The sequence below is a fragment of the Armigeres subalbatus genome, chromosome 2 (genome assembly GCF_024139115.2).
Source record: "Armigeres subalbatus isolate Guangzhou_Male chromosome 2, GZ_Asu_2, whole genome shotgun sequence".
NCBI lineage: Eukaryota > Metazoa > Arthropoda > Insecta > Diptera > Culicidae > Armigeres > Armigeres subalbatus.
In genome coordinates, this window is record NC_085140.1 from 402,318,853 (window position 1) to 402,342,923 (window position 24,071).

General features: G+C 37.4%; 1 protein-coding gene and 1 long non-coding RNA gene across 5 annotated transcripts in view; one reads left to right on the forward strand and one right to left on the reverse strand.

Moving 5' to 3' along the window:
- Nucleotides 1-24,071, forward strand: part of LOC134213315 (protein phosphatase PHLPP-like protein) — a 54,688-nt gene that overhangs the window by 19,516 nt on the left and 11,101 nt on the right. For all 4 annotated transcript variants that reach the window (XM_062692270.1, XM_062692271.1, XM_062692268.1 and 1 more), the window contains one exon: nt 1,483-1,790. In XM_062692270.1, coding sequence (XP_062548254.1) covers nt 1,483-1,790 — 308 coding nt within the window. The remainder of the gene's footprint in view (nt 1-1,482; nt 1,791-24,071) is intronic.
- LOC134217564 (uncharacterized) lies at nt 14,825-16,645 on the reverse strand. The gene is made up of 4 exons (XR_009981093.1): nt 16,618-16,645; nt 15,845-16,077; nt 15,617-15,697; nt 14,825-15,015 (listed from the first exon to the last, which is right to left on the reverse strand). It is a non-coding gene; the product is annotated as an uncharacterized LOC134217564 (long non-coding RNA).

The following is a 24,071-nucleotide window of genomic DNA, read 5'->3' on the forward strand; positions in this document are numbered from 1 at the left end:
TTGTTTCTTGCCAAATTACTAATAAAATGAAATCCGTGGACTGATTTCGAATTGAAATATTTAATTCCACACATTTATTTTAAGGGTAAATTAACAACTATATTGAATGCATTTGGAGAATTTAGATAAGATTTCGTTAATTACTCTAAGAAAAAATGTTACTTCAGATAAAATAATGATAAAAAGTAGAAACTAATGGCATCCATACACTTACCACAAAATTGTATGGTTCGCCAATGCCGTCAGCTAAAATGTTCTTGAATGTGCGTACAAACTATGAAATGTATCAAAACATGTGATTTCCTATTCCATGTTTATGTTCTACAATTACAACAAGATTAATAATTATTCTTTGTTTAAATCTTTGAATTCTCGTATTTTTTACTATTTTTGTGTACTGTTTGCCCCCCTTTAAATATTCTAAGCCAGTGGTGCTCAGCACTTTGGGCGTTTTTTTACTTAATTTACTTCTCAGACAATAAAAATGAGCTTTAACCATACAAATTAGCACTTGGTCGAAAGCTTCCAAATATATCTATCCGCTGAGGGCAATAAAACGGATATTTGTGTTAAATTCACTCTGTACGAAACGATCAAAGTAAAACAAAAGTGCGGCCCGCGGGCTGCATGGTAATTTTACTTTGATCAAGTCGTACGGAGTGATTTTACCACCAATATTCGTTTTAATATCCTCAACTAATAGATATATTTGAAAGCTTTCGTCCAAGTACTAACTTGTAAGGTGAAAGCTCATTTTTATTATAAGGCAAGCAAATTAAGGCAAAAAACGCACAAAATGCTGAGCACCACTGTTCTAAGCAAACATCATTTTCACATACGTCCCTAAACATTCAGAAAGATAATTCCATGTAATAAACGTTTAACCGTTGCGTTGGTAGGCTCCAGAAGTATATAGAGTAAGTGCGTTGAAAGCTCGTGCCTGCTAAGCACATGCCAAGCAATCTCGTGCAGTCAGCGGCAGCAATTTGTCGCATGCTTCTTTGACTCCGATGCGCTACATGTGCGCAACCCATAGCGTCTAATGTGCGCTGTTTTCTACAGGAACTCTCCTCCCCGTTGATTTTGCCCGTGCCGTTCGGGCTGGGATATATGCGCTTTTTGAATGAGGTTACGATGTGCTCACGGTGGCGCTCGGTTAGTTCTACAATGGAAGCGAAACCGTAACAATGTAGTAGCTCTAGTAGCGTCGCGAAATGATTCTGATCGAGTTTGAGGGGGGAATTTAGTTGAAAAATGGTTCTGAATAAGTGCATAATAAAAACCAATGATGGTACCAATAGCATAAAATCGAACAAAAGTCGTGTCACATTTTCGGATGTGGAAACAATAGAGCTTGATTCGTTGGAAATCGATTTCGATAAAGTTGATGAGATCAAAGTGTTGGAAGAAGATGTTAGAGTGAGCGAAAAGTGATTTTAATTTTCTATGGATATCGATTGAATAGCTGTGTGTTTATTTCAGATTAAACAGGAATGCAGTGAAGATGATGAAAAAACATTGGATTTGGGCAGCTCCGGATTGCAGCAAATTCCCGAAATATTTCTACAGTCATGTACCACCGTAGAGGAGTTATTGGCAGGAAGGAATAGATTGCAAGAGTTGGCACTAAGAGCGCTAGGTGAATTTGTGATGCTGAAAGTTTTGCGGTTAAACGGAAATGCGCTGAAAAATTTCCCCGACAGTCTGTACAATCTGAAAAATTTGAGGATCTTGGACCTGGAGGAGAATGAGATACGTAAGCTGCCGGAGAAGATAGCACTTCTAGCGAGGTAAGTTATATTAACGATGTGAAGTGTGACTTTATGAACAGTGGACTGATAAGTATTCTCCACAGGCGGTTTAACATAGCCCTCTGAAACATATGAAACAGCATCCTGCTTTGGATCTTATAAAACCTTAGAAAAATCAATTAGTGAACCTACTGGCCCTGTGGCACTAAAAGTAAAACTTTTCTTCGAGCATACCGAGTCTATCTTTTCCAACTTCCGTGGTTCATGATCGGATAGCTGTGAATATCAACGATCTGTACAGAGATAGTGTTGTTCGTATTTGTTAGTTGTAGTACTTTACCGGTGGCAGGTGGCATAGAATATATGATTCATAGCTGCACAGAACTCTCATCCAATATCAGAACGTCACAAATTTAGTCATAATTTCTTCACAATAAGTCATGCAAGCAAATGCGTAGAATTGCCAACCCGGAGATTGTGAGTTCGTTTTTCGGTCCGAATTCCAAGAGCATAGCGTATTCATTGAGCTTCCCACTCAAAACACATTTTCATGCAATAATGGCAGGCATAGAAAAGCTTCCAATCAATAAACGACGTCAAAGTCATCCGCAAAATCAAAGAGTAATAGCTAAAAAAACTTTGATTGTGTCTTCTTCTTTATTAGGATTGCATCCTCAACTGGGAAATTGCCGCCTCGCCGCTTGATGTTCATTAAGTCACAGCTATTGGCTACGAGGTTCTTAGCCAAGTTTACTCCATTTGGAGGCATAGTTACCTACGCTTTTCTCCATAACTGATATCAAATTATTTTTCAGTTTCTATTTTTGAGGAAACCCATTGTAGATACCATTCGTCATACAAGTTTCTGATGATTAACGTTTGGTTGCTTTTCACGCATAGAAGCAAGCGCCTAGTTGCTGGAAGCGGTACTTAGGAAACCATTTATTGCTTTCGATTTATTCTTTGCATAGGGTAATGGGAGGTAATGTTAGGTCTTGATGCAACGTTGGCTCATCATGCAAATTAATCAATAATTCAACAATAATACATCGTTTTGTAGAGAGATATTTATCAATGCTTCTTTGAAAAAGGGTATTAAGCCGACTTTATTTATATTACGCAAGATTCATGCACTTCTTCAAATGATAAACGCAATAAATCTCTTTGACTCGGTTAAGTAGGCAGGCAGTGCAAGAGATTTTTCTTTTGCCCAATAAAGTAGTTTTAAAATGGACTTACCTATGTTGGCACATTAGATATTAACTTTTTAAAACGGCCTAAAGATGTATGAATTGAAAACTTCAACACAAAACAAACAAAAATTTTACTCGATAACTAAAATACAAATAGATTAAATTGGGGTGTCCGTAATGTGTACATTTGAGAATAGTAACTGCTGACAATGAAGAATATTTACTTCCAGAATGTTGCAATTTTGAGTGATTAATAAACAACTGATTCCCATTTCAAATTTCTATTTCTTAAATAAAGTCTTCCATTTATGAAATGATGAAAATTCCGGTTGCATGAAATGTGTCATTCAACAGATATTAGCAGATATTTCCGAGCACTTTCTCAAGCGGTCCAAAATCTAACATTTACCAAACTGCCCATGATTATATATGTAGGTAAACTATGAAATCATGGGCAGCAGAGTAAGTTAAAAATTTCAACCTTTTACTTAAACTTCTGTCTGTGCTCAAAAAAACTTACGTGGCTGAGCTCTGGGGTCAAATTGACCATACATTGAAATTGCTATAACTTTTATATTGTTCGGCCAATTTCGGATTTCTGTGGCTGTTTCGAAAGATAATTTAATCATCTTGCAGGTCGTAACCAAAGATTGACTATTGGTGGGCAGGTACATCGCGGGGAGGGGTTACTGTGGAAAAGGGTACAAAAACGGTGATTTTTCATGCTGGTTTTACTTATATCTGAAAATCCTACTTATGTTGAACTGTACCTTTTAAAAAAGGTTATGCAGGAAGGCGTGTGCTTTGGCATGAGGTATTGATTAGTATAGAACTTGGCCGCTAGGTGGTGGTATATTTGAATTTATTATTTTAGACTACTCAAGATATTCCGATATATAGAATTTTCTGCATTGTAAATATTCTTATCGCACAAATTAACAATTTGTTATAATGGAGAAAGGCCTTAATTGCAGGATTGACTTGGATGACCTCAAACATATTCTGTGAATGCATTTTATTATTTGCAGCATTACTGCAGCAGGTTGAATTCAAAGAAAACTTTTGATGAACTCTACCACAGCATTCATGTTTGCCAAAAATGCTACGAACCAAAATACATCAGATCTCACATGGAACAATATACTCAAATATAACAGCTCACTAGCGCTGCATCTTGGAAGAAGTGCTCATTAAATTGAGTAACGCTTTGTAGTCTTGGAAATCCTGAACAATGTTGCCGAATATAACTTTGGTGTAGGTATGAGAGATCTCAAGTTAAAGCAATATTTCAATCATGCAAGAATATTGCAAGTGCACTAGCGCCATCTATTTGTAAATTTCCTAATTATTTTTTCCGTTACATAACAGTCCATTCCTACCAGACGAACTTTGTTAAAGACGTTATCTTTACAAATTTCAAATTAGTGCGATAAGAATATTTACAATGAGGAAAATTCCATATAACGGAATATCTTGAGTAGTCTAAACTAATAAATTCAAATATACCACCACCTAGCGGTCAAGCTCTGAACTAATCAATGCCTTATGTCAAAGCACACGCCTTCCTGCATAACCTTTTTGAAACGGTGCAGCTCAAAATGGGTATGATTTTCAGATATAAGTAAAATAAGCATGCAAAATCACTGTTTTTGTACCCTTTTCACAAAAACCCCTCCCCGCGATGTACCTGCCCACCAATAGTCAATCTCTGGTTACGACCTGAAAGATGATTAAATGATCTTTCGAAACAGCCACAGAAATCCGAAATTGGCCGAACAATATAAAAGTTATAGCAATTTCAATTTGGGGTCAATATCACCCCAGAGCACTGACAACGTAAGTTTTTTGAAAAAGTACACTGTAGCGCATATTTTCAAGATTTTTCAAGCGAATTTGCACCTAGGGCACAGATCTCGGCGAGTTTTACCATGGGGTCATATTGACCCCAGAGCACAGACAAAAGGTTAACATTGGGTACTTGAAACCTATTTTTAGGTGCATTACTTTTTTTCTGTCCAGGCTCTGGTAGTACTTATAGTACTCATAAGTACTAGTACTGCATTATGAGATTCTGCAATTTGATTCATATGAACCAAAAAATCTTTCTTTTTTTTCATTTTCATAAAAAAAAACAAAGTGCGCGTCTATACGACTGCGCATCATTTGCTCGGTTTGTTGAGCTAAGTAAATTGGTATGTAGGCAGCGCCGTAGCGTGTGGTTGGCCAGGTTGCCCCCCGCCAAGGGCGTCGAAATCAAGGATTTCGCGATTAGTTGATGTCCTCGGTAATCAACGATTCCGTAATCAACCGTTTGACTAGCATCCGGGTTCTTTTCTGTTAATAACTGATACTGGTATCAGAAGGTCAGCTCAGGGGACACGTTTCCCCCATTTTGGGAGATTTGTACCATCATCTTCATTGTCTTTTTCATCATTTATTTGACAGATAAGGACGTAAGATACAAATGTTAAGGTCACTCCTCACGGAATCCAAGTTTCAAAGTTCCTTGCGTTTTCGGAGGCACACCACTCGATATGGAAGCAACGCACAACTGTCATTTTTATAATTTCACGCATGCTGCGATGCAGCAAAGCTAAATCAACAAAAATGACAGTTGTGTGCCGCCTCCGTATCGAGTGGTGTGCCTCTGAAAACGCGAGCACTTTGAAACTTGGATTCCGTGAGGAGTGTCCTTAAGAACAGGAAATGCAGATGACAAGGAGCATGGAACAGACTTCTAGGGAGGAAATCCTAAAAGAGGACTTTTCAATACGCTAAAGGCGAAACACAGTAGACTGTAAAAAATTTATACCGTTTTGACTTAAGGTCACTCCTGACGGAATCCAAGATTAAAAGTGCTCGCGTTTTCGGGGGCACACCACTCGATACGGAAGCAACGCACAACTGTCATTTTTATTATTTCACGCATGCTGCGACGCAGCAAAGCTAAATCAACAAAAATGACAGTTGTGCGCCGCCTCTGAATCGAGTGATGTGCCCCCGAAAACGCGAGCACTTTGGAACTTGGATTCCGTCAGGAGTGACCTTAAATTCCGAAAATGACTCATATTCCGAACCCTCGCCTTTATATGGCCATTTTGGCTTTATTCGTGTAAATTTCTCCAGAAGATCTTTATTTCGTTTGTAATCTTGATCCTCAGTGCAGAAAACCACTGGAACATTAGTTTTAGAGCGGTAAAACAACAGTGTTCGGTATTTCAGCCAAAACGGAGAAGTTTGTTTGAATTGGAGATAAATTTACTCATTTTACGCAGACAAACTATACAAACTATATGAGGTCCGAAAATGATGGTCAAATGCCTTCATGATATCCAGTGATTTTTCCGGTTCCATTAAATCAGAAACTTGTCTCATACAATGGAGAAAAGACAAAACGATGATGTTGAATATTCGATGAGCATTATTCCGACCATCTACGATTTCACTACAGAGTTGAATTTTATTAAAAGTTCTGTAATTTCTTGAAACCACCGACCTAGCCACTTTAGAGTTGGATTTTTCTAAATCAATATGGAGTTTCTCTGAAAGTCATTTAACCCACTCCAAAGTCGGGTTTTATACTCTTCTAGGACCGATAGAGCTCCAAGCACCGACCAGTACTCATTTTATTGGCCACTAGTGCGTGAATTCACATCAAAGAAGTTTTTTGTCGAGAATCCGCGCACTACTAATTCAAGTTATTTTTAATAGGATAGGTTTATGGAATTCAAAAATTCGTGAAAATTTCAATGGATTTCTAAGAATTTTAAGGTTTTTGGTAATCCTTACTGCCTACCTAAATAATGGAACATATGAAGATAATAGAAGCTTAAGGAATTCATAAAGCAAATTTTAACACACGCAATTAATTGATTTTAAATCTCCTTTATTTAACACGCTCTTTGTTTTGAACTTATGCAAAATAGTAAGGGACGCCCAATAAAGTTTCGCCAAGGGCGCCGGCATGCCACGCTATGGCTCTGTATGTAGGTTATGGTCCATGGTCCTACATACCTTCTATAAAATGTTGGTGTGAACTAATAGGTTTTTGCTAGTATTTTGTAGTACGAGAAAGGCAAAAATACAGGTTCAATTATTTCCGGAAAGGAAAGATTCTACCAAATAGTGCAAAAATTACACACATAGAATAATATCGAACAACAATCGTTTGGATCATTGATGGTATAGTAGTAAATCATACACCAAGTATACCATGATTAATTTCGATGACAGCCTCTACAATTGACATTATTCTTAAATTTTTCTTAATTTTTCTTCTGTATCATATAATCATAAAAGTGCTGTTACTTGAATAATTATCATTCCATGAATAATTTTACCGATTCGATGAATTGTTCATATTTTTTCGAGTAGTCAGATTGTACATCGGTTATAGGGTATAATGCCCAATAGTGGACCCCCTAGTAGCGAAATTTTGCTCTTCCTGGCATAACGAGTGGAAATTTGCAAAAAATTAATTTTGCGTGATATCTAATATCAAGCTCTGCATTACGATTCATACATAAAACGCTCAAATACTCGACGTTATTCTTTAAAATTAACATTGTAAAGTCGGACTAAATTTGCCCTATAGTAGACCCCCTGGGGGTTTATAATAGGAAATTTGGTTCCCTATAGTCGACACTTCATTTGATTTTCATGTTTCGTTTCGGGACGTTCTTCTTCCCTATTATGGACCCCCCAAAATATTCCTGTAATGGACACTCTCGTGTTTATTTTTTATAAAATTGTAAAAAATCAACTAATTTTACTTTCCTTAGCATTTTCAATGCATGTAATCAAATCATAGGACTGTAAGGTAGGTTCTCCCGATGGAATTTCATAGCAAAATGTTTCCATTGTGCTGTAAAAATGAAAAATGTCTGGAGGGTCCACTATTGGTTGGGGGTCCACTATTGGGCACTTTACCCTACTTATGCAACAGTATGGAACGAAAAATGTAGAAGCTCACTGCATGCACGACTAGCAAACGCAAAAGAACTCGCTGCACTGCTATATGTCGATTAGACTCAATCAGCGCCTGAATGTATGCAGTAGTTAGTTGAGTGGTGAATAAAGCAGAAAAGAAAAACGCTTGAGCTTACGTGCACATGGTGATTGCAAACGGTAGGGTAGGGTAAAAATTTTCTGCGAGTGCCTAATGTCGCTACTAGAGTCCTACAAGAAGAGTAACGTCATGTGCCACGTTTGACAGGTCTCCTGCTCGTTTGGAACGCGCATTTGTATGGAACTGACAGACGATTCTGTTCCAATTCTGACACTTGACGACACTGTTATTATAGTCACTGTAGTCGCTACCATCAGCGACATTAGGCACTCGCAGAAAATTTTTACGTGCAAAAGCGCAGGAATATGGAAGCCAATAATCCCATTTGATTTTGCCGTGGTGACACAACTAGTAGTAGTGGAATACAAACATGTTTTTAAAAAGTATCAAAGATTCTACCGGTCTGCCCAGAATCACAATTGCTTATGCTATCTTAATTCTTATGGTCTGCCCAGAATCACAATTCTTATGTACAACTTTGTTGTACGAGAAAGGCAAAAAGAATGATAATAAGGCTTGCTGACGTTAATCATCTTTCTCTTGCACGCGCACGGAGGGGATAGGATTTGTTTTCATCGGGAAACGCTTCCGAAGCGTTTCCCGATGAAAACAAATCCTATCCATTCTGTGCGCGGACAAGAGAAAGATGATCAAACGTCAGCAAGCTCTATATAATAGAGCTTGCTGACGTTTAATCATCTTTCTCTTGCACGCGCACAGAGTGGATAGGATTTGTTTTCATCGGGAAACGCTTCCGAAGCGTTTCCCGATGAAAACAAATCCTATCCTCCCCTTGCGATTGAAAGAGAAGGGTGAGTAAACGTCAGCAAGCTCTATAAATAAGCAATGATTTGTAATAAATTCAAGAATTTGGTAGAACAACGACTGTTACGGGAAACAATGATATTATGCACTTTAAAGCTCGAAAATCACTTTAACATGATCAAAACATGAATGGAATGCATCGCAATGTTTACATAACTTGTAGAGCACACCAAAAGCTTGCGTATAGAGGTTGTTGGGATAGCATTCGACGTTTATATTTCTAGTTAGATTTTTTTTTTCAAAATTAAAAAGAGCCCAAAAACACTAAATCGACTTGAGCCACCTCGAAATTTCATCCGATTTAGCTGAACATTTGACATGAAGAGGTCTATATGTACAAATTTGTAAACAAACATTATTTTATGAATTCCGTAGAATGCAAGTGTATTTCTTTAAACTAATTCCCTTATCTAAGACTGGAATGTTGGATACATACCGTGGTTTTACTAGAGAATGTCTGCTTTTGTAGGAATTCGCTTTCCAATGTTAATTTACAAAAATAAGCTCAAATCGGGGTCCTCCTTAGCCGTGCGGTCAGACGCGCGGCTACAAAGCAAGACCATGCTGAGGGTGGCTGGGTTCGATTCCCGGTGCCGGTCTAGGCAATTTTCGGATTGGAAATTGTCTCAACTTCCCTGGGCATAAAAGTATCATCGTGTTAGCCTCATGATATACGAATGCAAAAATGGTAATCTGGCTTAGAAACCTCGCAGTTAATAACTGTGGAAGTGCTTAATGCAGAGCTTCCCAAACCTTTGGGTATGCGACCCACCTAGCAAAATTCTATATGTCTCGCGACCCACCCATGAAAAAATGCATTTACCAAGTAATATTAAGCATTAATTAAATCAGAATGTCATGTCTTTTAGGCATAAATGTTTAAATAAAATAGCGTGGTGATGGATATTTAAAATAAAATGCGGTTTGAACTTGAAATAATGTTCCTGAAAAAAACGATCAAAAGGTTCGGCATTCGAGTTGCAATTAATATTTGTTCTGCGCGACCCACCAACAATCCACTCGCGACCCCCCTGGGGGTCGGGACCCACAGTTTGGGAAACCATGGCTTAATGAACACTAAGCTGCAAGGCGGCTCTGTCCCAGTGTGGGGATGTAATGCCAATAAGAAGAAGAAGAAGAAGAAGCTCAAATCGCAAATCAGTCCCGAAGTATCGAAGGATCGATATGCCTTCAGTTAAAAAGGGTTCAATACCAAATTTCAAAACGACTTTATCTGCTTTTGTTAACAATGTTTCCAACGTCGATTTGACGAATCTTATAGCACTCCCACGCAAACCAACACCATCAAGGCATAGACATTGATCTTTCTTCACGGGCAAAAGGTTCAATTTGCTCATATAGATATCGTCGCGTGCGAAAAGGATTTCAATCGATAAGTACTGACTATAAGTTTTACTGACTATAAGCATCTAATCGAATATCTGATAAATTCTTTAATTTTTTTATCTTCACATAATCAGAAAGTGTTGATTTGTGGTCGATTTAAATGTAGGAGAGACTTGAACCCCTTTTTTGATTTGATTTTGATGTATCACAGCAAGCTTGCTTTAATAAAATTATAAAGGTGCTTTCAGATTTTTTAAATATTTTTCCTTAAAAATACGCGGAATTTTTGAATTGCTGTGCGTATACATGAACGATTTTTGTTACTCAATTCGACAGCACATGCAACTTTAAAATTTGGGGAGACTTGATCTCCTTTCTATGATATGTATTCAATAAATAATTTTTCTTCCCAACCCTTCATCAAATCTGTCAAATCTACAAAAAATACAGAATTAGATTTTTTTGAATTTTTTTTCTTGAAATTTTTTGAAATTTTTGTGTGGGTGACTAATGGGGGATCAAGTGTCCCCATATTGAAGCAATAATTTCAAATCCAAATATCCTAAAACTTTGATGAAATGTTGACATTTTCATCATTACAGATTATTAAACATATTTATGGCTTTCTGCTGTGAAAAAAACGAAAGCATTTGGGCATTTTTTTATATAAAGAATAAAAAAAAAAGCATAAAAGCTAAGGTGTTTTTTAAACTACAGATTTAAGTTCAACACCAATATTTGGGCATTGTTATGAATAGTTATTCGAATTTAGCGTGGCCAATAAAAAAAATCTTTAGGAAGGTCAAAACATACAAACCGCCCTGCAGAATAAATAAGGTTGTCAATCCAAATAATAACTCACCACATAAAGGTCATTTGTCTAGAGGATCTATATACTAAAAATACGCTAGAACAAAATTACTTTAGTTCTCGATAAAACAGGGAGTGATCAAGTCTCCCCGGGGATCAAGTCTCCCCACTTTCCCCTACTGTGTTAAAAAAATGTTCGTACAACGTATACACTAGGGTGGCTCAAATTAGTATGGGAAAAACTTTTTCCAATTTTTTTGATGGGCCGCCCTCTTATTCGGTTCTATTTGATGCCCTGATGCTCTGGACAAAATTTCAGCCAAATCGGTAAATGTTTGGGTGGTGCTAAACTCGTTGGAAGTTTATATGCAAAAATGTATGCAGAAACATCCAAAAACTGTAAATTGCAGTTGGACGGCACAACTTACGAAGAAGAACTATGATACTCATTCAGATTATGAAGAATTTAATACAGACTGTTATGCAGAAAACCGCGAGAAGATTAGAGTTTGCCCGGCTTAGTTATTAGCATTTCTCTGAAGTGCGGTTTGAGCAAATTTCGTTTCTTTTACCTTTGAAAAGAAATAAATTCACCCCTACAACACTCCAGTAAAATGCTAATATCTTTGCCTAATAAACTCGAATCTTCTCGCGGTTTTCAGCATAACATTCTGTATTTAATTCTACAAGAACTGAATGAGTATCATAGTTCTTCATCGTAAATTGTGCCGTCCAATAGCAAATCACTGTTTTTGATGCTTCTTCATACATTTTGCTATATAAATTTCTAACGAGTTTGGCACCGCCCAAACGTTGACCGATTTGGCTAAAATTTTGTCCAAATAGAACTGAATAAGAGGGCGGCTCATCAAAAAAATTGAAAAAGTGTTTTTTGAGCCACCTTAGTATACACATACAGCATACACAGAGAATATACAAAAATAGTTATTAAATACACAACACCCTACCATAGTTTCTACACCCTTGATTTATTCGACGTTTAAGTAGACCTCTCTGGTACTCAAAATATCTAAAATTACGTCCAATAAATAAATTTAAATTATTTACTACTTGTGAGCCCTTACTACTTAGGGGCCCTCCTTAGTCTAGCGCAAGATGAATACACAGCTAGGTGTTTCAATGTGCTCAATTTATGGACGAGAAGAAGGTGGGGGTGAAAAAATCATTTTCGGTGCAAAACATAAACAAACCGGATGGCTCTCCCATACTAAAATCCAAGATGGCTGAATCGTGAATTTGGCAGATTGGAACACCTACAGGTGTATTCATCTTGGTCTAGCGGTAAGCTGCGCGGCTTCCAAGCAAGACCATGCTGAGGGTGGCTTGGCTCGATTTCCGGTGCCGGTCTAGGCAATTTTCGGATTGGAAATTGTCTCGATATTCTTGGGCATAAAAGTATCATCGTGGTAGCCTCATGATATACGAATGCAAAAATGGTAACTTGGCTTAGAATCCTTGCAGTTAATAACTGTGGAAGTGCTTAATGAACACTAAGCTGCGAGGCGGCTCTGTCCCAGTGTGGGGATGTAATGCCAATTAGAAGAAGAAGAAAACCACTTCATAAATTGAGAATATCACACAGATTGTAGACATTTTGTCACAAATACAGCCAAGTAGCAAAACCTATCTCCAATTTCTAGCGGTAGGTTGTCTTCAAATAGGTTTCAAAAGTGATTTCAATATTTTCCATGACCCTTTGCTGTTGTTTTGATGTTGATCAATTTTCCTCTGAATAGATTCGCATCGCGTACGTTTCAAACGTTGCGAATATTTATTACGCGCAACCTGGTACCTATTCCAACGATAATCACTGTTATGTCTACAAAATTTTCTGTACAACTTATTCCTTTTACGTGTAAAGGCTGGTTTACAGTTCGGAAAACGTGTCCTCGGGATTTGTTACGGGATTTTGCTCCGGGTTTTGTCAGGGAAAATTTTCCGCCGATAAGTCTCCACTGTCAAAACATTTTCCGTGATTGGGTTTACACTTCAGGATTTTGCTTCGTATCTGCGTATCCTCGCCCGTGCTTGAGTTTACATTTCGGGGTTTTGGTTCGGATTTCTTTATACAAGAGTTGGAAAGATAACGAGAAGAGGGAGATATAGCGAGAGAAAGAGAGAGAATGAGTGAGATAGGGCGATTGGGTGGGAGAGAAAGAGGAAATGAGTGAGCGAGTCAGTGAAAATGAATAAGTGAGAGTGGGTGAGTAAGTCAAAGTGAGTGAGTGAGTGAACGAGCGATTGAGTGAAAGTGAGTGAGTGAGAATTCGTGAGTAAGTGATAATGAGAGAAAGTGAGTGAGAATGAGTTAGAGCGAGTGAGTGAGAATGAGTTAGAAAAAGTGAGTGAGAATGAGTTAGAGCGAGTGAGTGAGAATGAGTTAGAGCGAGTGAGTGAGAATGAGTTAGAGCGTGTGAGTGAGAATAAGTTAGAGCGGGTGAGTGAGAATAAGTTAGAGCGACTCTCACTATGCACTATTTCTCAATTATCACTCCTTACTTTTCACTTCTCACTTCTTAGTACTCATTTCTCACTTTACTCTTCTTACTTCTCATTCTCAATTCCCACCTCTCACTTTTCATTTCACTTCCCACAGCTCATTTTTTCACTTATGTAAGTGTTCGTAGTTCAGTGTTGAGTGTTTTTGATACTTTGTGAACTTTAAGTAGTGAAATGTTTAACAGAACAAGTAGTGTCCGCATATGTAGTCCAGTTTTCTCCGTATTATGGTGTTTTGTCCCCCCACTGTGCAGTACGCAGCCAACGCCACCTGAAGGGTTTAAAACCCCACCACCAGAGTTCACTCCCGACTTCAGCTTGGTAGCAAAGAGGACGCCATGATTATCGTTTCTTGAAAAAAAAAAAGATGGAAAAAAAAGTAAAACGGTGATGGCGAAAGGTAGAGGATCGTCTTCCTTAATCTACCGAACGAAATAGTAAATTCCGGAACTGTAGAGTGCGCCGCCATTCGGTGGTACAAAGCCAAGTTGATGAACCCCCCCCCTCTTTCCATTGGGGACAGTTCCGGAGATACAGGCCCGCGACCGAGTCCGTCAACATACTCGGAGAGGCTCCAGAGACAGCAGAGGACGCCATTGCATCCCATCACCAAGTCATTACGGGAAGAAGTGTCAACCGCTAATTGGAGGGAAGAAAGCTCCTTTCTTATTGCACCGTAGTCACACCAAGCCGTAGCGTGGAGGAAAGCCGAAAAGCGAAAGGATGGGACCACCACCGAATAGACGAAATCAGGTTAGCGTAGGCTAAGAAAGTGGAACAGTATGGAAGAGTGTCGGAAAAGTCCGAATAAATGTAGCGATCGAAACCAAAGAATGTGAGTTTTTCTGTGCTTCCGTGCGGTCATTCCTTGTATCTCGAATCCTTCCCGTTAAGCATGCCGACCCTGAGGTGTATTGTAGTCAGGGGGTTTCAGGAAGGCTCCCCGCTGAGCAACCGGAAGTTACACTTTGGCACCCAACTTAAAATTAGTCTTACCGGCAGTTTTGAGAAGGGCAGTTTGGAAGATCGCACTGGAAAGAACTGGTTTCGACGGAAGTCTCTGATAAAACTTCCAGACGCTCACATTCTATTTACCACAAAAGGACTTACTCCCTCTTCTAACACAGTTGGTAAAATTATTTCATTTGCAATGGAAAGGTTCTATTATTCAAACACATTATAAAAAAACGATTGTTCAAAAAGACATTTAAATCTAGTCAAACTTAGTAATTTTTAATTTATATTAATCAATTTTAATGTGTGTGATGTGATTTCGGAAATGTGAAATGAGAAGACAAAAAAAAGACGATAAATTTTTATTTTTGAACGGTTTCTGTAAACACAACTATTGATATTTTTAATTGCTAGTTTTTCAATTTACGTATTTGTATTGTATTATTCCAGTAGTATTTCTTTTTAAATACAAATTTCGCTGAAAATTTCGTTGAACAATATCGTTTGAACTGGTGATTAGCAACCGAGAATGTTTCTGAAACAAAAGCTGAAATAAAACAGGAAAGTGTATGAAATTATTCGTCAATCAAAACAATACCATATACTAGAGAAAACCAGAGTTAGATGGTGAAGGATAAAGAATGTTTAGTTGGAGAAACTCTCCAAACATTGGTGAAGAGGAGAGAAGGTTTGAATTCCACATACAAACGTAGGTTTGAATGTTGGAGATCAATTTTATTAGTGAACCATTAAGAAAATCTAATTCTTTTAAGTAAGAATTCCTAGAATTTTCCGCAATGTTCCTCCCAGCCTAAATTCAATGTTGAATAGGTAAGGCTTTGTTTTTTGTTTGGTAACTGTCCTAGAGTTGGAATATGAGTTCCATCTCTACGGCCTGATAATTTTCAGACTCTGTTGAGAGTAAAAGAGGAGACATGCTTTGAAGCATATATAGGAGGTTCTAGATCACGATGTTTCTCACATACATCAATAGTGGATTACATACGATGATTTGAGAAGTTAAAAATTCTTTTTTCTCAGAAAATCCAGTATGAAACTAGAGATGAATGAGATGAAAACCGAATTCGTGAATCAAGTAGCCTAGAGAGTAGTAATAGGAGCAACTGATTGTTGCAATGTTCACTCACCAATTGTGAGACCATTTGAGTGTTGTACCATGCTGTACCACCCAATCGCGGGAAGGTATGTTTATAAAACAGCCAATATTCCTGAAAGTGAGAAAAGTATTAAAGGAAGCAAGTGTAAAGCGAAGGAGTTGTACAACTGATATGGATAGTTATCTCTGTAAATAGTTCTTCTAGAGACACTATTCCACTCAGTCTTCGTACTAAAAGCTCTTCGGAGACTTGACTTACCTTATGCTTAGTATCCATGCTGCGGAGGCAGCGTTTGTAGAGATTATCCTAGGAAGTTTTAATTTGTGTTGGATGGGCCCAAACAATCGATCTGCTCACTTCGTCCCATTGTGAGGGGTGAGTCAGAAAATGCATACCAGATCCCGTTACGGCAGCTCACTCGATAATAAAAATCATTTTATCAGGTGACATCAAAGCTGAATGGAGACGCTGTGGATAAAAGGTCGTAGTACCTAAAATATATAAAAGCATAAACAAGTGCTTGAAAAGTGTTGGAGAAGATTCAGTGGTAGAGTATTTCCTGTTAATAGCTTTGTCTAGGAAAACTCTCATAAACCAAATTTTCGTTAATCCAACCAATCGAGAAAATTTTCGTGTAAATTTTGTATATATTTTGCATGATGGCCATTTCAATAATTTAGTTAGTTTTGTGCATGTTTAGTATTTTTTATTGTTTTTTATATTTTTTCTTTCTGTATGTAAATTAGTTAATATTAGCGATTAAAATATTGAGATAGTAGTACTGAAAGCTAGGGAACACCATACCAAAGAAAAATAGTAAACGATATTCTTGAATTTATTACCAAATTGATGAATCTAAGAACCTAACCCTACCGCAATAACAAAATTAAATAATGATGGATTTCTATTTGAGAAGTAATACTTCTCTAGTGAAGAATCCATTTCACCGGGTTGATATTGGCCTCAACCTGCGTCGATTATTCACTGGCCGGCATAGACATTTTTCTCAAATAAAAATTCATCGTACTTACCTCATGCTCATTACCACATCATTCCAAGAGTTTCACAATGATAAATTGTTTGACAGTTTTCAGTCAATACAATACACACACCAAGAAACAGTGTTCGATGCGAATTCGAAAATGGAAGTAGTAGATCGATCACAAATCGCTGAAACATTTCAATTCAGAATTTTACCGTACTATAGTGTGACTTTGCATCAATAATAAAAAAAAAATGTAAATATTTGTATATATTATATTATAATATCGTGTAGAATAGTATTGTAAATATTAATTTCAAAAGAACTTTTTTAACAATCGTTTATAAACATAGTAAGTTATATTAGAGGTTACCAAGCGTTATGTTTGTGTATTTGATCGCTGGAGACCAGAGCAAATGCGATGAAGGTCAGTAAAGAGAAATTCTCTAAATTGTGTGGAGTTGGCAACAACGATGAAAACCTATGACCCCGATACTCTTCAACTGTACTTACTGATCCATCCAATACATCATTCATGCTTTTGAATAATAAAATCTAGTACGTTTCAAGTCAAATGTTTTGTGAACTACCGTTAGATGAAGTGATTTTGTACTGGTGATAAGTGATTCGTGTTGTGTTTGGTTCAGAGGTACGTGTAACCGGGGAAATCTGGTGTAGTCTGCGGAAAAATATTTACTTCGAAAATATTTTTACCCGAACTGGGGGAGAGTGTAAGTGTTCGTAGTTCAGTGTTGAGTGTTTTTGATACTTTGTGAACTTTAAGTCGTGAAATGTTTAACAGAACAAGTAGTGTCCGCATATGTAGTCCAGTTTTCTCCGTATTATGGTGTTTTCTCCCCCCACTGTGCAGTACGCAGCCAACGCCACCTGAAGGGTTTAAAACCCCACCACCAGAGTTCACTCCCGACTTCAGCTTGGTAGCAAAGAGGACGCCATGATTATCGTTTCTTGAAAAAGAAAAAAGATGAAAAAAAAAAATTAAAACGGTGATGGCGAAAGGTAGAGGATCGTCTTCCTTAATCTACCGAACGAAATAGTAAATTCCGGAACTGTAGAGTGCGCCGCCATTCGGTGGTACAAAGCCAAGTTGATGACCCCCCCCCCCCTTTCCATTGGGGACAGTTCCGGAGATACAGGCCCGCGACCGAGTCCGTCAACATACTCGGAGCGGCTCCAGAGACAGCAGAGGACGCCATTGCATCCCATCACAAGTCATTACGGGAAGAAGTGTCAACCGCTAATTGGAGGGAAGAAAGCTCCTTTCTTATTGCACCGTAGTCACACCAAGCCGTAGCGTGGAGGAAAGCCAGCCGCTGATTGGCGGGAAAGAAGCGAAGGATGGGACCTCCACCGAATAGACGAAGTCAGGTTAGCGTAGGCTAAGAAAGTGGGACAGTATGGAAGAGTGTCGGAAAAGTCCGAATAAATGTAGCGATCGAAACCAAAGAATGTGAGTTTTTCTGTGCTTCCGTGCGGTCATTCCTTGTATCTCGAATCCTTCCCGTTAAGCATGCCGACCCTGAGGTGTATTGTAGTCAGGGAGTTTCAGGAAGGCTCCCCGCTGAGCAACCGGCAGTTACACTTATCATTCTTCACTTCTCAATTCTCACTTTTCTTTTCTCACTATTCATAACTCACTTCATACTCTTCACATCTCGCGCCTCATTCTCACTACTAATTTCTCACTACTCAACTCTCACTTCTAATTTTACACTTCTTACTTCTTATTCTCACTACTCAATGCTCATTGCTTACTTACTCATTTTTTCATTTCTCGCTTATCATTCCTTAGTTTTCTCTTCACACTTCTCACATTTCTCACTTATCACTATCCACTTCACTAAATTCTTCTTATAATAAATTTCCGTCATAGATTACACATTTCCCGTGCGGAATCAATTCAAACGGAATTGTATCCCCGCGGGATTTGCATCTCTACACATGAGATTTTTAACCGTACACTTTTCCCGCGATTGGGTTTACACTTCAGGAAATTATTTGTTCGTGTAGACTTCTGCTCCTGTCACGGGAAACGCAAATCTCGCTCCTATTTAAATTACATGGGAGACCAAATCCCGGGACACGTTTTCCGAACTGTAAACCAGCGCAAGAGGTCTAAATTGTACCAGCTGTTCGAATTATTTTGATATACAAACTTTTGTTCAACTAATTGATTGGTACAGGTTTTTATGACATTCGTGAGAACAGCTGATTTGTGATTCAAAGATCCGCCATTTGTCTGAAAATCCACGTTTCTTTCGACAAGATTCGAAACTGCTTGTTTCGAATATTTCCTCCAGCACTTCAATTTATTTACATTACTATTATTACCTTTATTATCATCAACATTGATTACTATTGTTTCATGATCGGTTATTTTTAAATCGCAATTAATAACAGTATTAACCTTGGTATTAACTGAATCAAAATTAGATTATACATGATCAATTAAAGTTCTACTGTGCCGGGAAATACGCGTATAATCAAAAACTTTCTGTTTTAAGTTGAAAAAATCTGCCAAATGTTTCGTCTTCGTTTTTCTTCTGCTTATCATTTAATATGACGTTTGCTTCCATTATGGGTTATGCTTTCTCCAGAAACTAGAACTAATATGCTGACCAATGGAATCCAAGCCATGAAGTTAGATATCCATATTCGCATTATTTCAATCTGTTTACATTTCGTCATGTTCTCGGAACCGTTTTTTACGGAATCGGCCATATCTCTGCGTATTTTTATGGATCCTTGATCTACAGCCATATTTGGTCGGCATATTAGTTCTAGTTTATGGAGAAGACTTTAAACATGATGAAAGTAAACGTCACATAAAATGACAAGAAAAAGAAAAATGCATTTTGAACATACCCTCGGAAAACCCAAAACTTCTCCGGTGCCCGAGAACCGATCTGCAATTTTGGAAGAGGACAGAATACTAGAAGAGTGATTTTAATTTTGACAAAATTTTGCCTATCTCAACCTTTTTGTTTATATAACCCCTGTATATGAAAAAATCAAAATCATTTTTTCGAGACGGATACCCTCTGAAAATGGAGTTTTTTTTTTAAATTATTTTGCCCCGTCCTTTTCGCCAAGTGTCTATCTTACCTTGGTTCCACTAGACAAGTGAAGAACTGATCCCAGTATCAAAATTCACGGAATTTAAGAATAAAAAACAATAACGCACGACTAGCTAGAAGATCAATCCTTTTTGTAGGAAATGTGAAAATCAATTAGCACCTTTCAACAAGAAAGATCAATGTCCAGACACGTTTTGTTTACTTCTTGTAAAAGTTAACATCAATTATCAGACATATGAGTACAGAAACATTGAATGTTTCCCAGAGTATCTGTGGCTAAAGCATTTTAAATATGTTTTTTCCCAAAATGTATCAGAAATATATAAAGGTAATGATAGTCCCTAGCCTGAAATCGACCGGCAAGCCGTTAAATTGAATTACATTTGTTCTTAAATTAGCAACAAAGTCAAAGTTATGTACGCTATGTACCATCAATTGAAACAAGAAATACATTCACATTTTGACCTGAAGAGTACATGAATTGCAATCTGTTACAAATACGTATTCAGCAAAGTCAGCCAGTTTCGCTATGCTATACACAATAAAGCTCCGCCAGACCAGAGACTTTTCCAAAACTTATCCATTTGGAAAGAGGAAACGATCGTCTTGCAAGAGCTACGCCGTTGTCCAACCGAGCGTCCAACCATCGACGACGAAGACATCGCGTTTGGTGAACTGCTTGTAGCACCTGCGAAAGCGTTTGTATTTACAGTGTCGGTCGTTGTTGTGAAAATATGTTGAGTAAGGATCACTTTCATCTTTTAAAGAATTTAAAAACTCTAAAATATTTGTAGATATGCATATTTTACCTCATTATCAGCATTATCATATTTTGATATAATTCCCACAATTTTGTTTGTATACAATAAGAAAATTGTTCTGAAAACAATTGGGAATGGTAGTGTAGAGATAGTTATATTAGAGATATGAATTTTTTAAGCTTATATTGAACAAAGGTGTCAAAAAAGATTGGCACGGGATTTCTTTTAAATCAAACTAAATATTTTTTCCCAATCAAATTGAACACTCTTCAAAGGTATGTGCTAATTACAAAAATGGCAATATGTCCACTAGATAAACTCATGTGGATTTTCTCATGAATTGGCGTTGTATTTCTTTGTTTAGCGAAGAGATGAATATATTTTCAGTGAGATGGAGTTCGGAACAGTTCCCCTATCACCACCTTTTAAATTGTAAATATTTTAAATATGATTGTGAACTTCTACATTTTTATGGCATCAGCTTGCTAGGGGAACAGGTAGTAAAATGAACACGTTAAGGACTAGGACTTTGAATTCAATCTTAAAACGAGGATAATTTGCTAGTTTTACCTCTTAGTCCAACAATTTAACTCATATTCTTATTGCACTTTTTGCTAATAACATTGTTTTATATAGTTTTTCTCCGAAATAAAATACATCGAAATTTCGTGTGTACAAAAGTAGTGCGAGTAAAATGAACACTGCCTGGTAGTAAAATGAACATCGCTTCTAAAACCATTTTGAAACATTTAATTTTCATTTTTTCAACACTATCACTGTAAATATAACCAATTTAGATTACGAGAGCCTTTTGAAAAATGGTATATCTTTTGAAAAGCTATCATTATCAAAATAAAAGAAGAAGAATAAAAGTTTCTGAATATCAGTTATTTTGAAAATAAATTTAGATATTCAAAGTTTTATCTTGGTTATTTGAATAGTTTGTTTCTTGAGCTTCCACATCACAATTGCAAAACTTTTATCATAAATTTGTGTAAGTTTGATACAAGTGGTCATATTACCTGCATACATGCCATGTGATAAATAACCCTTTTTTTAACGATGCAAACCAAAAATTTTACTATTTACCCCCGCAACATCTTTGTGAAGGTTGTCCAATTTGCCACTGCAGTTTGAAACAATGTTATGATGAATTTATTAAGAATTAAAGCTTACGGAAAAATGGTTAAAAATTATTCTATTCTTACGGCCTCGTTTGATATTTTGGATATTTATAGCTATTCGTTCGGTCTCAAAACCAAAATATTAGCTCAGGTACCTTATTTTATTTCGAGGAAAGCTTGTGCATGGTTAACATACGCCAATATAGTGTTTTAATCTAAATATTACCAACTGTTCATTTTACCACCTCTTCCCCTATATTTTTTAACTGTCGCATGATTATTGTTTAGGCCTTAGTCTGAATAAATAATAATAATAATTTTTATTGTTTTTCGGTTGCATAACCATGAAAATCGTTACAATCCATTAAAGGAGTCTTTGTTCAGCTAGGGCACAATGCCCCCCTTTCCCTACTTGCTTGTGTTAAAACCTGTATGTCTTCTCCAAGTTTCCATATCATGATTCAACGCAATCAGCACTCAATCCACATGCTTGATCAACACTTTTAATCGACGCTGTATGAGCAAAGGCCGTATCGCGCGTTTGCCGGGCCTTCTTCACGGTGGACGGTTAGTTTTTCGCGGCTTTTCGGACGGTACAGATCGTGAAAAAATTTGCGGGTGGAGTAATGCTATACTAAGTAGCTGGGGAAATCCATTCAATTGGACCTTCGTCGCGTGTCAATTAAGATTTAACGGTCTACTGCCGAATCCTAGTGCTACCTTGTATAACCTTGTGATAATAAATATTAGGGAATGTAATTTCGGTGCCTTGTTACAATGTGATCACGTAATTCTCAAAATATGTTACTTTCTTGAATATTGTTTCTTGCTTAGTGAGATGCGTCATCGTATGTAAGCTTAATTGATAAAAAAACATAACAGAAAACATCGTTGGTACGAACGGCAAAAAGATAACAAAAGCTCAAAACGACCAGCTGCTGAAAGTGATTTTATATACCATTTTGAAATATTGAGGTGCTGTGCTGCATGCCCGCGATGCGTGAAGTGCTTGATTATTCTTGCTGTTTGATTCAAAGCACCACCGTGAAGATCTAGGAAGATAAACACATTCGCAAGGTTGTATCGAAAATGAAAACGGAACGCAAATGTTTTCATTAATTGGGTATTCTTGAACAAAGAACAAACATCTGCATAAAAACCATTACAGAAAATTTGTTGGAGAAGCAAAGTGAATCAGTAAGCGCGTCATTAGAGATTGAAACTGATGGTTGTTGGTGATGGTAATTTGTAAAAGTTGCCGTCGTTCTTCTACAGTTTCACAATTTCCGCTGTTAATCACCGTGTTCCATTGAAAATTCCATTTGAAAGTGAATTTGGCCAATAAGGCAGTATCATGCTGCCATAGAGTGTGTGTTTACACGCTTCTTCATAAAGCTGTTATGCGCGAGAAACGCAGCGTGGTAAGTACGATAAGTATACCCTTCTTAGCATATAAAACAATTTAAAGCAATGCTATTTTGATGCGATATTTATTTACTTATCACTTTTTTGTATTTTTTTATTTGTGCTTTGTTACTTTTTAGTAGCTCAATATTTTTCTGCATCTTCTGAAGATCTACTGGAAATCTTATTTCCCCGCACGTGCTTACAGGTGCGATGATATGTCATACTCAACAACATCAAGGTTCTTTTCATAGTGTTTCCGCCATCTCTGAAACACTCTACAGTTCTACTTTAGTCGTGAAAAAAATGTTCCAATTTTTTTAGAAGCCTAACGCCAGTACGAAATTTCAGCTCTATATTTTAGCGTCGGAAATTATAATTTTCCATAGGATTTACTATGAGAAAATTTACATATGAAAAGTAATATGTCCCAAGGAGACCAGTAATCCTTTGACGATAAATTAATCCAGCGATATCCTTGGAAATTTTACCAGCAAACTTTCCTTCGAAGACTACAACGTGATCAGAAGCTATGCTTTTGGACGAAAAGCTCATTGCACCTTTTGTTGTGCACGCACCCAGCGGATTACATTTCCACAATCATTACATCTACGGTTGCGCCCTACAGTCGCTAAATCGTTTGGTCCGCCCACCTCGACCACTGCGCTCCACGCCTTCTTAATCCTGCCGGGTCAAAAGCGAATACTATCTCCGCACTGTTGCTGCGAAACTTAGTATCCAGGACCCATATTATATAACAGTTCAAAACAACTCGAAAAATTTCGGGCTAAAGAATTCTTCTTAAAATCCTTCTAGAAGCTTCCCTAGGAACTTCTAAATTCCTCCGGAAAGTTATTCACAAATTCCTCCGAAAATCGTTCGAAAAGCCTTCTCATGTAATTGTAATTTCTCCTTATCTAGAAACCCCTCACTAAATTTGTTTTTTAGGAAATTCATGAGGAAATTCCTTGAAGATTTCTTTTCTTCTACAATTTTTCCTTCTAGACATTTCTTCGGCTATTCTTCCAGAAAAATCTCCGGCATTTAATTCCGGAATACATTCGAGAGTTCCTTCAAGAATACTTACGGAATTTCCTCCCAAAATTCCGCTTGAAT